We start from the raw sequence: 16,228 nt of genomic DNA, 5'->3' as shown, positions 1-16,228 counted from the left end.
TGTACTCTACCTAGCTTGCATATCATCATGTAGGAGATGAATTATACAAATAATGAAAAAAGGGAAAGCAAGGGTGTCACTCCCAGTTAAGCAGATGAGGTAGAGAACAGAACCACCACTCCACTTAAAAAGTCCATCATAATATTTATCTTTCAATTTACCAGGAGAAGGCAATGGGTTTCGGAAGTGGCAAGAATCCCTCTTGTGCAGGGTTAGCTTGTGTGTAGCTTATTTTTGGCATCATGCTGAACTAAAGTGAACATAGGCATCACTAAAGCTAACTCTGAGAAAGGGGAACTTTTACAGCCCCCTAAATGTGTTGGCTTCTCCTGGAGAATTGAAATAAAACCTTATTCTATACTTTACAAGTGGAGTGGTTTTTCTATTCTCTTCCTCGTCTCTATGTTTCCCTATGGAATATCTACACAAGTCCTAGAAAAACAGACTAACTCCCATATAAAAAAACCCCCCCAAAAGATAATATAAAACATATTGGGCAGTCCAGTGCTTCCCAAGATCACAACATTACTGAGCCGCCAATAGCCAGTCAGTTTCCATACCGCCAATTGTAGCAGCAATGTATGGAGTGAGCAGATCTTGGAACTTGGAATGACTCAACACTGGGTAAATATAGCAGTACAACCCATAACTTCACCGAGACACAATGCTGCAAGTATAGTATAGTCACCAGGGGATTTGGGAAATCTACAAAGACAGCATCATATTTTCCTATGTTGTCTATTTATCATTGTGAGAACTTACCCATGACGTCTTATTAGTTCTTCTAATACAGACACAGGTTTGTACTCTCTCTCCATGGTCAGCCCCTCAAATAGATCCACATCACGCACCACCAACATCAGAGGGGTCAGGCCTTGCACATTTATAGTGTTCACATCCTGGCAAGAATCTGTGGACTTAAGGAATAAGATGAATTCTAGACATGATATATTTTTACAGAGTTGCATTGGTACAGATTGGTATATACCTTACCTGGCTGATGCCCCTGGAAGCTGGAAATCGGAGAAGGCTTTACATTTATTCAGAAAACACAATGGTGCCCGTGCTGAGAAGCCAACCTCCTGTGTTCACAATGCATCAGGCCAGCCACTCGATATGGGATGTGGAAGCAAATGGAGATTACTTGAGCAGCGGTGTCTACTTCAATGATTTCTAGCTTTCAGGGGCATTGGCCAGGTATGGTATTTACATGGTTACATTGGTCTAAGCTGGATTAATGTAACTATGTAAAAATATACCATACCTGGATTTTTTTCTTTAAATGGAAACTCCATTTACATTTTAATGATAACAAATATTACAGCACCTTTCCATTTCAGTCTGTAGATAGCTACTTTCTAAACTGGCCAAAAATGTTAAATTGTATTTTTTTTCAGTCAAGGCAATACAGTGTATAGAATTCCCATTCCCTGTTCTTGTTTGGCCATACAGAACTCCTGGGAGCTGTGGGATTGGCCGCGAGACTCCGGGAAAGGAGTCATTGTGATGGTGAGTCTCTCCAAGGTGGTAGGGGGTTGTGGGGGCCATGGTGTGTGTGTGGGGGGGGGGGGGGGCTGGTGAAGGGGACCGCGGGAGATTTTTTGTGTTGTCTAGGGCAGCACAAATTCTAAAATTCTAAATACACTCCTGAGTACAACCAATCATGTGATTATAACAGGCGGACTCTCCCACTTAGAAATCTACTAATCTACTGAGAAAAGTACTACAATGGCACCTCCTAAGCTGGGTATATAGTTACACCGATCATTTTCGCTCGGCCTCTGGGTTCCCAATCCATGCTATACGGTGCAGATGAAGGAATCTCCTGCTGTGTCAAATGTATTCTTACAGCCACAGCCAGCACCTATTAAAATACTGGAACAGGGCTGCATCTGATTTGATTCTGATCTGATTCTGCTGTTCTGTTTTTTTGAGGTGGCCAACAGCACCATCCCACAGCAAATTGCGCCTGGTTGCTCAGATTACCTTTCGAAATTCTTATAGTTTGTACACAGCCTTAGTGTAGGGACCCTAAGCTCAAAAGTTCCTAATAAAATTTAGTGTGTTTTGTAGTTAGGATGTTACTAGCTGGTTGTCCAAAACTGAGATGTTGATTGCTTCTGACTGTTACTGTTGCAGGAGGTTACAGTAATCAGTGTGGGAAGGACAGTCACTGAGTTATAAACATTTGTATGGCCCAACCAAGAATGATCTTTATTCTTGGCCCAATCCAGGAGCAAGTTCTGGAGGCTCAAAAACTTTAGTTGCCCTGCTGGGAGTGTATATCTGCATGCAGTATCTGTAGGGAATCTGAGAGAAGCTGGGAAGAAGCCACCGTTGGACATAAAAGAAGGATTATAGATGTCTTTGACTGCTATCAAAGGGTCAGGGTATATACTGCAAGGCAAACAAGGCAATTGCCTGGGGTGGCAATTTGACACAAGTGGCAGGGATGAGTGGGGACCTGGTGAGGCACTGCCTGAGCTCTGCCATGCTCCGATGCTCCGGAAGCTGCACGCTGCTGGGGGGGTGGCTGGCTGCTTCTTTCATTCTGGTTAAGATTAGTTCTTGGATCAGGTGGCGGCATGGGAGGGGGGGGAAGGATAGTGGTGGGTGGCCGTGGTAGAAGCTGGGGGTGGCATGTGATGCAGCACAAGGAATAAATACACCACTGGTCAAGGGCCAGATCAATTAGAAAGAGATCCATTGCAACATAAGGAGAATTGTGTGCTCTTACAGGGCCAGCAATTACCATGAGCCTGTTGTTAAAGGGTCTACTACTCCTACTGCAGAATACCTGGCCTATTTTTGTGCTACCTTTGGGTATCCTGCACCTCTAAACCTTCTCTCCTAGAACTGAATTCCAGCATAAATGGTACAAAAGACTAAAGCGACTGGCGCCCAACTTTTTTTTTTCTTCTCACCTTCCACAAAGAACCAAACCTTGAGAAATGTTAGCCTGCGACACTACTTTGGGGGTCATTCCACATCACCACAAGAGGAGAACCGCTGCATCGGTATTTAATGAATAGATGCATTCTACTAGGAAATTAGATAGAAATCAATTCAATGTTTATAATTGGTTTTTAGGGCATTGGTTTTTTCCCTCAACAAAAGTGGAGTCTTGCTTTAAAATGCCATGTATTGCTCGGTGGAATTTTATATTAAAACTCTGTTCATTGCTCTCTATGGATGCATCAGAACAGAGAGCCTAGTGCACTGACCAGTAAATCCTGAATGGTGTCCAGGTCTCCTTGCCAGGCGGCCTGTGCCAGGGACAGCTGTGGAAATGAGGTTCTTTGAACAGCAGAAAACAAATGTGCCCGGATTCCATCATTGGCAATGTGCAGAGCCGTCTGATGACTGGAGTTGTGCAGAGTGACATCCGCCCCATGGTCCAGAAGGATGGCAACCACCTTTACAAAAAAAAAAAAAAAAAGCATCAATTATCAGCACTATAAACTTCTAATGTTTAGACAAAATCACACAGGCACTTCACATAGAAACAGAGAGAAATAGTGTGGCTGGGTGAGAAGTCGGCAATAGAAGCCTCCATATTTCTTTTAGGGAAGGTTTCCTTTAACTTTTTCTTGTTACCTCTGGTTGGTTTTCCCGAGCAGCCACCATGAGGGCCGTGTCCCCCGACTCTGAATGCTGTGAGTTTATAAGATCCGGATGACACATCAGACTGGTGGTGATCTCCTCCGTATCTCCTCTCTCAGCACACTGCAAGAACCCAGTCAGCATTTCTTTCATCTGAGAGGACTCCTCCATCACTATTCCTATAAATGCCAATAAAAACATTAATAATCAACAATAGCTATATTGATACAGATACATGGTGTACACCAGTGTGCTGAGATGAGAGCCTTACAGGAGTAATCTGTGTTGCAGGGAGTTGTAGGTTCTGCGCAGTTGGTGGGCCATAGCTTATCTTTGAGAAAAGATGGGGCATCAAATATATCTGAAGCCTTTACTCCTAAATTTGTGACCGAGTGCTGAAACCATAATTAATCTTTTACATTAAATTGGAATAATCCTTCACTCAGAGTAGCCAAAACTTTTTCTTTTTGTCTTGGGTAGAGAGATCAAGGATTCGAACCTCCGTCTGGTATGTACTGTTGTTTTAGTCCCACTGGGGAAATTTCCCTTCGTTTACTGTGTTAGAAACACAAAAAGAAGAAAGCAGAAATCTCTTCAAATTAAGGGAAAATCCCTTCTCAGGCAGTTGACTCCAGTAGTGCTGGTACAAAGTCGTCTGGCTCTCAAGGTGGTGATTCCAAAGTGCAACCTTCCTCCCCGCAAGCTCTTTAATTCAGCATTATATAGCACTAGGCAGGGTTGTCCTTTAATTCCCTTTGATTTTTGTTATCATCCCGGAGCCCTTCCTGGACACACTATGTTGCAATATACCAGGCATGTGCATTAAACAAACTGTCCATAAACTGGTCTCCTTTGCAGAAGACATGTTGTATGTCCTTAACGCTAAAATAATTCTCCCAATATTCATGCATGAATTATATAAATTTGGTCTCAAATTTCAAAATCAACTCAGGGACATCTGCAATTTTGAACCCTGGGCTCTCGTCCTTTTGGGCCTCTCACTTACAAATGCGGTTCCCAATTACCTGCTGAAAGCAAAGGCTAAATTATCCAGTCCCATCCTCTTTACAACCTGTGAGCATGGGACAACCCTACATTCCTTCGCTGTGGCCACATTGGAATGATCAAAATGACTATATCAACCCGATCCTGATGTTGTTTCAAATATTAATAATATTGCTTCCTGCAAGCTTTCTCAGATGTATAAACTCCAAATTCATTGATTTCATGTGGTCACATAAAACAATTTCCAGATATTAGAAAATACTATGAAACTTCCTTACTTAATAAGACTTTGGACATATCAGTCTTTCAGAAACAACAAGTGGATGCTGAGGAAGATCATGTGGGTAAAAAACATAGCACAATGCTTTGGACACATAAATCCCACAGGTGTCTGGCCATCACCATTGCTTCCAAAACAACCACCACACTTAGAATTTGGGCCTCAGTATGGAAATTGCAAACAAATAAAAGATTTCCCAGCACACTTACCAGCCAGCCTGCAAAACAACTGAATTGATCCTGTCTAACAGTCTACATTAAAAACAGAGGGTTTTGTTGGCACACATTTAAAAATATATGCATAAGTCGCAGTGCCCATGACAAGGGACCTCTGTATATACTGTAATAACTAATAACTTTTCAGAGCCTTCATAATAGAATCAAATATAACAGCGAGTCCCTGCAGCCATTCAACCAACTGTACAAAAAAATGGCAACCACCATGACCTATAACTAGCCTTCAGAGTACGGTACACAACATGGAAGGCCAACGCACATCGCAAACAAACAAAAGATTTACCAGCACACTTACCAGCCAGCCTGAAAAACAACCAAATTGCCTTGTCTAATAGTCTACATTAAAAACAGAGGGCTTTTGCAAACAAATTTTTGCACACATTTGCAAATACAGTATATGCGTAAGATGGGCATCACAAGCATCCCTGTGCCTTTAAGAAGCAGTGGGCTCCCTCCAGGCACACCAGCCCTCATCCTATCCATTGTTATATGTGTTCCTACTATGGAGGATCTGAAAATTATAGAGTTAGGACCGCAGTATATACAGAGATCCCTTGGAGTGGGCACTGCCGCTTACGCATATAATTGCAAATTTGTGCAAACAAGCCCCTCTGTTTTTAACGCAGAGTGTTAGGACAATTCAGTTATTTTGCAGTCTGGCTGGTAAGTGTGCTGGGAAATCCTTTGTTTGTGGATTGCCCGTCCATGTGCACTTTGCTGTAAAGGCTAGTTATAGGTTGGGGTGGTTGCCATTTTTTTTGTACAGTTTTTTCCTCAGTATGGAAACCATAATTGGCAATAAAATTCTCCTCACATGGCACTACATGAAAACCCTTAATTTTCTCTAGATCAGCCTTTCTCAACCAGGGTGCCCAGGCACCCTGGGGGTGTCTTGAGGTTTCTTCAGGGGTGCCTTGGCAAAATGTCTAAAAATTGCCCAAAACTTGTATACAAGCCAGTGGGTGGACAGGCCTGCCTTTTAGTTAATAAATCACCTCTAATGTTGGGTGTCCTACAAGTGTGGATGTTGCTGCAACTATTGGAATAGTTTCTTATATTTTAGAATGGGGTGCCTCAAGACTGTCCATAATTTTAAAGGGTGCCGTGACTGAAAAAAGGTTGGGAAACACTGGTCTAGATGATAGACCTTTCCAACATTGGCCTAGAGAGGACCCACGGAGAGAGGCAAAGGTGGCAAGACTGTTGACCTTTCAGACATAGGAAATAGGTGGATAGTAACACCCCTGGACTTTTGGAGGTGCTTTCAACTCTACAAGACCAAATGTCTCCCCTCTACATTGGAAAGCATCAGATTAAAAAAAACAAACAAGAAAAACATTGATCTAATGCTTGCCTAAAAAAAATTTCCTTGTTTACATTCTGCCATAACCGGAAGTGACGTCATGACGATGCTCCGATTCTCCTAGGTGCCCTACAGGGCACTTATACCCCCTTCCTGCCCAGGCCAATTTCCAGCTTTCAGCGCTGTTGCACTTTGAATGACAATTGCGCGGTCATGCAACACTGTACCCATATGAAATGTTTATCATTTTTTTGTGACAGATAGAGCTTTATTTTGGTGGTATTTAATCACCTCTGGGTTTTTTATTTTTTCTTAAACAAACCAAAAACCACTGACAATTTAAAAAAAAAAAAGTTTTTTCTTAGTTTTTGTTATAAAATTTTGTAAATAATTGATTCTTCTCCTTCACTGATGTGCGCTAATGAGGCTGCACTGATGGGCACTGATAGGCTGCACTGATGGACACTGATAGGTGGTACTGATGGGCACGGATGAGGAGGCACTGGTAGGTGGCACTGATGGGCATTGACAGACATCACTGATGGGCACTGAAAGGCAGCACTCATATATGGCACTGATAGGCGGCACTAATAGGTGGCACTGATAGGTGGCACTGACTGGCACTGTTAGGTGGCACTGACTGGCACTATTAGGCGGCACTAATAGCACTGACAGGCACTGATAGGCAGCACTGACAAGCACTGATAGGCGGCATTGACTGGCACTGATAGGTGGCACTGATTGGCAGCACTGATAGGTGGCACTGACTGGCATTGATAGGTGGCACTGACTGGCATTGATAGGTGGCACTGACTGGCACTGATGGGTGACACTGAAAGGCACTGATATGATGGGCACTGATATGTGGCACTGATGGGCACTGAAATGTGGCACTGATGTGGCACTGGCAGGTGGCATGGATGAGCACTAAGTGCTGGCACTGATGGACACTGACAGGTGGCGCTGCTGAGGCTACACAGATCATCAAGGCACACTGATCATCAGCGCCCTGATGATCAGTGTAGATGTCCCCTCTGAGGGATGCCGATTACCGGCTCTCCTCTCCTCTCGAGCTGTCAGCGTGACAGCTCGTGGGGAGAAAAATGCTGATAACCGGCATTTTCCTGTTTACATGTGATCGGCTGTGATTGGACACAGCTGATCACATGACCGAGCCGACATCTTCGGCTCTTTCCGTGAATCGGTGATCCGCAGTGTCCGAGGGACACAGCACACTGCCGATCGCCACACTGCGCTCACTGGGAGCCGCTTGTGCGCGGTTAGAATGGGAGGACATCATATGACATCGTCCCAGAACGAGAGAACTGCCTTCCGTCCGTCATATTACTATAACAAGGTTAACAAGGTTTACCTGTAGGTACTGTAAATATCTTCTAAATGTGCACTGTTACTTTAGCAGTGCCGGTGACATCACTGACGCATGCGCACTGCACTCTAAATGGATGGCATGCTGTCCACGTCTATGTATAAATACATATATATATATGGTTCATATAGTGAACTTGGTGTAGAGTTATTCCCCCTGAGGTCATCACAGAGGACAAGGGGGCGCTCTTTACGTCTGGAGGAAAAGAAATGTAATCTCCAAACACGGAAAGGTTTCTTCACAGTGAGAGCTGTGAAAATGTGGAATAGACTCCCTCAAGAGTTGGTTCTGGCCAGCTCAGTGGATTGCTTTAAAAAAGTCCTGGATTCTTTCTTAAATACACAGAATATAACTGGATATAACATTTATAGGTAAATTTGATCCAGGGAATATCCGATTGCCTCTCGGGGATCAGGAAGGAATTGTTCCCCTGCAGGAGCAAATTGGATCATGCTTTGCTGGGTTTTTTGCCTTCCTCTGGATCAACTGTGAGTATAGGATTATAACTTTTTTTTTTTTTAATGGTTGAACTGGATGGACTTTTGTCTTTTTTCAGCCAGACTAACTATGTAATTATAATGTGCTAGTATGCGATGCATACTAGTACATTATGTTCTTAAGTTGCAGGGAGAATTTTTTAGATTTTTTTTTTTTTGCGATTTACTACCACTTTAATTATTGTAATCAGGAGAATAAAATGAATAAAATCCTCACAAACGCCCTGCAAACTCCTCGCAAACGCCCTGCAAAAATCCCGCAAACTCTTTGCAAATTCCCCGCAAACTCCTCACAAACGCTGCGCAAACTCCTAGCTGCAAATTCCTCACAAACGCCCCGCAAACCCCTTGCAAATGCCCTACAAACTCTTCGCAAACTCCTTGCAAACGCCCCGCAAACTGCTCACTGCACACTCCTCACAAACTCCCCGCAAACTCCTCGCAAACGCTGCACAAACTCCTAGCTGCAAATTCCTCGCAAACGCCCCGCAAACTCCTTGCAAATGCCCTACAAACTCTTCGCAAACTCCTTGCAAACGCCCCGCAAACTGCTCACTGCAAACTCCTCACAAACTCCCCGCAAACGCCCCAAAAACTCCTTGTAAACGCCTATAATAAACGCTAATGGTATAACACCTTGCAAACTCCTCACAAACGCCCTGCAAAAATCCCACAAACTCCTCGCAAAGCCCTGCAAAAATCCCACAAACTCCCTGCAAACTGCCTGCAAACTCCTCACAAATGTCCCGCAGACTCCTTGCAAACTCCCTGCAAACGCCCTGCAAACTCCTTGCAAATTCCTCACAAACGCCCCACAATCTCCTCGCAAACGCCCCGCAAACTCCTCGCTGCAAATTCCTCGCAAACGCCCCGCAAACTCCTTGAAAACGCCCCACAATCTCCTCGCAAACACCCCGCAAACTGCTCGCTGCAAAATCCTCGCAAACGTCCCGCAAACTCCTTGCAAACACCCTGCAAAAACCCCGCAAACTCCTTGCAAATGCCCTGCAAACACCCTGCAAACTCTTGACAAACTCCTTGCCAGTACCATGCAAACGCCGCGCAAACACCCTACAAACTCCTCACAAGTACCCTGAAAAACGTCCTGCAAACTCTTCGCAAACTCCTCACAAATGCCCTGCAAACACCCTTCAAACTCCCTGCAAACTCCTCGCAAATGCACTAGCAGTGTGTTGAAAAAAGTGAATAAAGCTCAAAATCCTTCTAATAGCTTTTATTTCCATCCACACAAATGCATTGGGAACACGACACATTCTATTCCAAATCAAAACATGAAGAAAAATAGATCAAATTTGTGTTGTTCCTCTAAAAAAAATTGCAGAAAAGTGAATATTAGACTGTTCAAAAAAAATAGCCGTGTTTGTATTCTTCTTTACAAACTCAAACATTCACTATATAAACTGAAAAATGTTTGAAGATTTTGCTTTCCTTTGAATGACTTCATGAATATTTGGTTGTAGTCGCACTGTTTCTGAGAACTGCTGTACATCTGTGTTGCATGGAGTCACCCAACTTCTGGCCCCTGTGATCAGGTATTCCAGCCAAGGATGATTGGACGACATTCCACAGTTCTTCTCTATTTCTTGGTTTGGCCTCAGAAACGGCATTTTTGATGTCACCCCACAAGTTTTCTGTTGGATTAAGATCCGGGGATTGGGCTGGCCACTCCATAACGTCCATCTTGTTGGTCTGGAACCAAGATGTTGCACACAGGGTCTTGCTTAGGGCACAAAATAGTCTAGCACAGGCCCTGTGTACAAGTTCATCCAGAAGTAGAACGATCATTCTACAAAAATCCAGACATTGACGTGGCACTCCAAAAAATAAATCGTTCAAGATTAGTCGCGTCCATGAAGGCACCATTGAATAGTCGGATGAGCGATTTTTAGACTTTCTCATCCGAACGTTGGTACATAATTCTACAGCTGTAAGGCCAGCGATTGGCCTCAAAGTGCGATTACACAACTTGATACATCATCCATGAAACATGATCAGAGATGTAACCTCAAAGGAAAAGCAGTTACCTGTCTGGGATTGGCTAATCACCAGGGATGGTGGCTGTCTGGAGAGACTCCGGTAGGTGTTCTGGCAGACGCTCACTGGCATGGCACTTGTCCTGTCTGGAAGGTGGGAACTCTCAGTCCATGATCACCATCTGTACAACCATTTCTGGCTGCAGTGATCCTCAGACTGTAGGAGCTGGACGCCACTGAAAGGAAGCTTTTAGTTTACACATTGCTGCCATGACAACCAGCAGTCAGCTGAGTCTTTGTGATTGTCCCATAGGCGGGACTGCCAGGCTGAAATACTCCGCATGACCTCATCCTACACAGGGATCCACACTTCCCGAGGGGGCCCCATCATAGGACAGGGATCCATGCTTCTCCAAGGGGCTCCAGCATAGGACAGGGATCCATGCTTCAGGGATCCACACTTCTCCGAGGGGGCCCCATCATAGGACAGGGATCCACGCCTCTCTGAGGGGGCCAAGCATAGGACAGGGATCAATGCCTCTCTGAGGGGGCCAAGCATAGGACAGGGATCAACGCCTCTCTGAGAGGCCCCAGCATAGGACAGGGATCCACACTTCTCCGAGGGGGCCCCATCATAGGACAGGGATCCATGCTTCTCCAAGGGGCCCCAGCATAGGACAGGGATCCACACTTCTCCAAGGGGCCCCATCATAGGACAGTGATCCACACTTCTCCGAGGGGGCCCCATCATAGGACAGGGATCCATGCTTCTCCAAGGGGCCCCAGCATAGGACAGGGATCCACACTTCTCTGAGGGGGCCCCATCATAGAAACAGGGATCCATGCTTCTCCAAGGGGCCCCATCATAGGACAGGGATCCATGCTTCTCCAAGGGGCCCCAGCATAGTACAGGGATCAACACTTCTCCGAGGGGGCCCCATCATAGGACAGGGATCCACGCCTCTCTGAGGGGGCCAAGCATAGGACAGGGATCCACACTTCTCCAAGGGGCCCCATCATAGGACAGGGATCCATGCTTCTCCAAGGGGCCCCAGCATAGGACAGGGATCCACACTTCTCCGAGGGGGCCCCATCATAGGACAGGGATCCATGCTTCTCCAAGGGGCCCCAGCATAGGACAGGGAACCACACTTCTCCGAGGGAGCCCCATCATAGGACAGGGATCCACGCCTCTCTAAGGGGGCCAAGCATAGGACAGGGATCAACGCCTCTCTGAGAGGCATCAGCATAGGACAGGGATCTACGCTTCTCTGAGGGGCCCCAGCATTGGACAGGGATCCACGCTTCTCTGAGGGGGCCAAGCATAGGACAGGGATCTACGCTTCTCTGAGGGGCCCCAGCATAGGACAGGGATCTATGCTTCTCTGAGGGGCCCCAGCAGCATAGGACAGAGATCAACGCTTCTCCAAGGGGACCCAGCATAGGACAGGGATCTACGCTTCTCCGAGGGGACCCAGCATAGGACAGGGATCTACGCTTCTCCGAGGGGACCCAGCATAGGACAGGAATCAACGCTTCTCCGAGGGGACCCAGCATAGGACAGGGATCTACGCTTCTCCGAGAGGACTCAGCATAGTACGGGGATCTACGCTTCTCTGAGGGGCCCTAACATAGGACAGGGATCCACTCTTCTCCAAGGGGAGCCCATCAAAGGACAGGGATCCATGCTTCTCCAAGGGGGCCCAGCCTAGGACAGGGATCCACTTTTCTCCGAGGGGGCCCCCATCATAGGGCAGGGATCCACGCTTCTCCGAGGGGGCCCAGCATAGGGCAGGGATCCACGCTTCTCCGAGGGGGCCCTATCAAAGGACAGGGATCCACACTTCTCCGAGGGGGCCCAGCATAGGACAGGCATCCATGCTTCTCCAAGGGGGCCCAGCATAGGGCAGGGATCCACGCTTCTCCGAGGGGGCCCTATCAAAGGACAGGGATCCACACTTCTCCGAGGGGGCCCAGCATAGGACAGGCATCCATGCTTCTCCAAGGGGGCCCAGCATAGGACAGGGTTCCACGCTTCTCTGAGGGGCCCAAGAATAGGACAGGGATCCACAATTCTCTGAGGGAGGCCCATCATAGGACAGGGATCCACGCTTCTCCAAGGGGGCACATCATAGGACAGGGATCCACGCTTCTCCGAAGGGGACTCATCATAGGACGGTTTTTTGACTGATAGTTAAAGTGGAACTATAGGCAAAACCTTTTTTTTCATATTTTATTTTGGATGGATTGGAGCAAGGGAGGGTTATAACCCCTGTCAGATTTTTTTTCTGTCATCTGTGTCCCATTGGGGAGATTTCCCTTCACTTCCTGTTCCATAGACAAACAGGAAGTGAGAGAAAATCTCTGCAAATGAAGGGCATTCCTTGGGGCCCCCCCTAGGTCACCAGAAATAGTGTCCCCATTGGAAGATGTCCCCTCTATTACTTTTCTGGGGACAACCCAAAATTTGGAATTTTCTTTTACTTTCACTTTCAATGATAATGGTAAACAGGACAAACAGAGAGGGAATCTCCCTATCAGGGACACATAGAAGAGGAATCTCCCTACCAGGGACACATAGAGGGGGAATCTCCCTACCAGGGACACATAGAGGGGGAATCTCCCTACCAGGGACACATAGAAGAGGAATCTCCCTACCAGGGACACATAGAAGGGGAATCTCCCTACCAGGGACACATAGAGGGGGAATCTCCCTACCAGGGACACATAGAAGAGGAATCTCCCTACCAGGGACACATAGAAGAGGAATCTCCCTACCAGGGACACATAGAGGGGGAATCTCCCTACCAGGGACACATAGAGGGGGAATCTCCCTACCAGGGACACATAGAGGGGGAATCTCCCTACCAGGGACACATAGAGGGGGACTCTCCCTAAGGCTAGGTTCACACCTATGCAAGTTGCGTTTGAGCCATTTCTGCATTGCGTTTTGTGTTGCTTTTTGCATTATTGCACCTGCGTTTTTGCCGCGTTTTTGAAGAGTTTTGTGTTTTTTTCTTTTTCTTGTTGCTAGGCAGATTTAAAACTCAAAATGCATAAAAAAATGCATCAAATATGCGGCAAAAACGCAGCCAAAATGCAAAAAATGCTTTTCTGCTTTTTGCTTTTAAAGAAGTCCCTGACCCTTTCCAAAAACGCAGCAGCTCAAAAAAGCATAAATGTGAACATGTTAAATAGGAAACCAAGTTAAATGGACTGTTGTGCGTTTCTGTAAAAAGCAAAAAGCACAAAAAAATGCATTGGTGTGAACGGAGCCTAAATTGACCAACAACACAATTATATATAAAGGCATTCTATGTATGGCCGCCATTATGATCAGTTGTCTGACACACGTGCAGCTCTGAAACGATTCATGGCCGACCGAGTTACCACTGTCGAAGACTATTGAAAAGCTCACCTAATCGATTGATCAGAGGGTCTGTGGTTTACAATTGTTATTATATTTGGTCAGTTTAGTGGCATCAGCCATAATGCAGGCCATAGACGGGTCGTTTATCGGCCGCATTTTTGTCCGCACGAAAAATCCGCCGATAATCACGCCGTTAGTGGGGCCAGCCCGTCGGCCATTTTTCGTGGATCTCCTCATTTATTTTTATTGGTCATGCTGGAAAATCCGGGAAAAACGGGCGTTTTTCGTGGACATGGGTGGCAGCATTGGCAACGGGGCTGACCAATTTTTCGTTTATCGTCCGAAAATTTGTTCGATAAACGGCCCATCTATGGCCTGCCTAATACTCATTTTTAATCACATTGATCACACCGATGAATGATCATATCGATGTACAGTGTGTGTGGCCACCCTTAGGGCTCTGCTACACGGGCCGGCCGTACGGTGACCCGCAGACTGCAACTTCCCAGGGAGATGACTATCAAACAATCAGTATGACAACAAAGATGTCAGCCTGGAAGAAGGAGATGACAAGGTGATATAGAAGTGACCTGAGCTGCCTGCGGAAAGGACTGGGAGGTTAACATGCACTGCCGTATTAAACCCAAAAGCAAACATTTATTCCTAGATGTGATGGCTGCATTAGTTTTCTTTTTTAGGCTTTCTTTCTTTTATTTTCACCTGGTGATCCAGCCGGTAAGTCTGTTATTTTTCAAAAGAACAACTCTCTTGCAGATGTAGCAGTTGGACGGTTGAGACCAGGGGTGGACTGACAACTCATGGGGCCCCCGGGCAATAGGGGATCATGGGGCCCCTGTGTCCTTGCCCAAACTCAAAAAAGCCTATGAAAAAGGTACCAGGGGCATCTCATGGGGCCCCCTACTGACCCCGGGCCCTCAGGCAGTGCCCGAGTTTCCAAATGGTCAGTCCGCCCCTGGTTGAGACAAACCATTTACCACTAACAGGGGTGCTTACTATGATCAGCTTTAGTCATTTATGTAAAGCCTTTATCCTAAAAAAAATTAATTTGCTGTAACGGATTGTAAAATCTGAGCTGGTTTGGCCTCAATTGGTTAGTGTATTTAAATTTGCTAGTACATCTCACACTCCACTCCCCCCAGACTGACAATGCTGCCATCCAAAGGTGCCCCCTGTGCTCCTTCATCCAGAGTGGGGGGTGCTCTAATACAGGAGGTGTGTTAGTGGGCAGATCCCCAGGTGAAAACAGAGGAGAAAAAAGCTTCAAAAAGAAAATGAATGCAGCCACCACATCTAATGTATGGTAAGCTGCAATATATTACATTTTTTGGTTTTGGGCACAATACTGTTCTAAAGAATATGATGGAAGAATCATTGATTTAAAATGTGATTCTGCATACCCGTGCCTTTGTACAAAGTGGATTTTATGGATCTGGCCGTTTAGATCATTCTTACTGTATAGAAGAGAGCTTATCTGAGCAGGAAATGAATACGAGGAAAATTCCCCTCTTGTGCTTCTCCGGAGTAGGCTGACCTGAACTAATGCCCATTGTCTGCTGTGTCAATGGCGATTGTCTCTTAGACACGGCTGGGATTATTGCCTTTCTTGCTTCATGTCCAGGAGACTGATGGCTTTGTACATACACTTTACATACAGTTCGGCTCAAAGGCTTGCCTACCCTGGCAGGAATCGTGACATTTTGCCATTGACATACTGTAGAAAATATGACTGATCATGTCAAAAAAGTGTCTTTTATTTAAGGATAGTGATCATATGAAGCCATTTATTATCACATAGTTGTTTGGCTCCTTTTTGAATAATAATGACAACAAAAATCACCCAAATAGCCCGGATCAAACGTTTACATCCCCTGGAATGTTTGACCTTGGTACAGACACACAAGGTGACACTCACGGGTTAAAATGACAATTTAAGATTCATTTCCCACATCTTTGGCTTTTTAAATAACTAGCATCTGTGTATAAATAGTAAGAGAGTTTGTAGCTCTCACGTGGATGCACTGAGCAGGCTAGATACTGAGCCATGGGGAGAAGAAAAGAACAGTTAAAAGACCTGCGTAACAAGGTAATGGAACTTTATAAAGATGGAAAAGGATAGCGTCTACAAACTATGGTATAGATACTGCAATTTACGCCATTTTTCTGCTATACAGAGCTGCGCTAGTTTAACGGACAATTGCGCGGTCATGCAATACGGTACATAAATGAAATTTACATCCTTTTTTCCCACAAATTGAGCTTTCTTTCGGTGGTATTTGATCGCCTATGCGTTTTTTATTTTTTGCGCTATAGAAAAAAATTTTGAGGAAAAAAAACAATATTTTGGACTTTTTGCTATAAAACATGTCCAGTAAAAAAAAATTAAAAAATCAAATTTAGTCATAAATTTCTGCCAAAATGCATTCTGCGACAAATCTTTGCTAAAAAAAAAACCCAATACGTGTAAATTAATTGGTTTACTTGAAAGTTATAGCGTTTACAAATGGTGGGAAAGATACTGGGATTTTTAATTTT

General features: G+C 45.3%; 1 protein-coding gene across 1 annotated transcript in view; it reads right to left on the bottom strand.

Moving 5' to 3' along the window:
- MAP3K19 (mitogen-activated protein kinase kinase kinase 19) overlaps positions 1-10,510 on the bottom strand; it is an 85,359-nt gene extending 74,849 nt beyond the window's left edge. The window contains exons 1-4 of the mRNA XM_089683601.1: positions 10,357-10,510; positions 3,598-3,782; positions 3,225-3,416; positions 763-917 (exon numbers count right to left, since the gene is read on the bottom strand). Of these exons, the coding sequence (XP_089539727.1) occupies positions 763-917; positions 3,225-3,416; positions 3,598-3,782; positions 10,357-10,438 (614 nt within the window). The 5' untranslated portion in view covers positions 10,439-10,510. The remainder of the gene's footprint in view (positions 1-762; positions 918-3,224; positions 3,417-3,597; positions 3,783-10,356) is intronic.
- Between the last annotated feature and the right edge of the window lie 5,718 nt (positions 10,511-16,228).

The sequence above is a fragment of the Staurois parvus genome, unplaced genomic scaffold (genome assembly GCF_062004578.1).
Source record: "Staurois parvus isolate SC_StPar_1 unplaced genomic scaffold, SC_StPar_1.0 ptg000315l, whole genome shotgun sequence".
Lineage (NCBI taxonomy): Eukaryota > Metazoa > Chordata > Amphibia > Anura > Ranidae > Staurois > Staurois parvus.
Note: the sequence above shows the minus strand (reverse complement) of the source record. Positions and strands in the feature narration are given on the sequence as shown.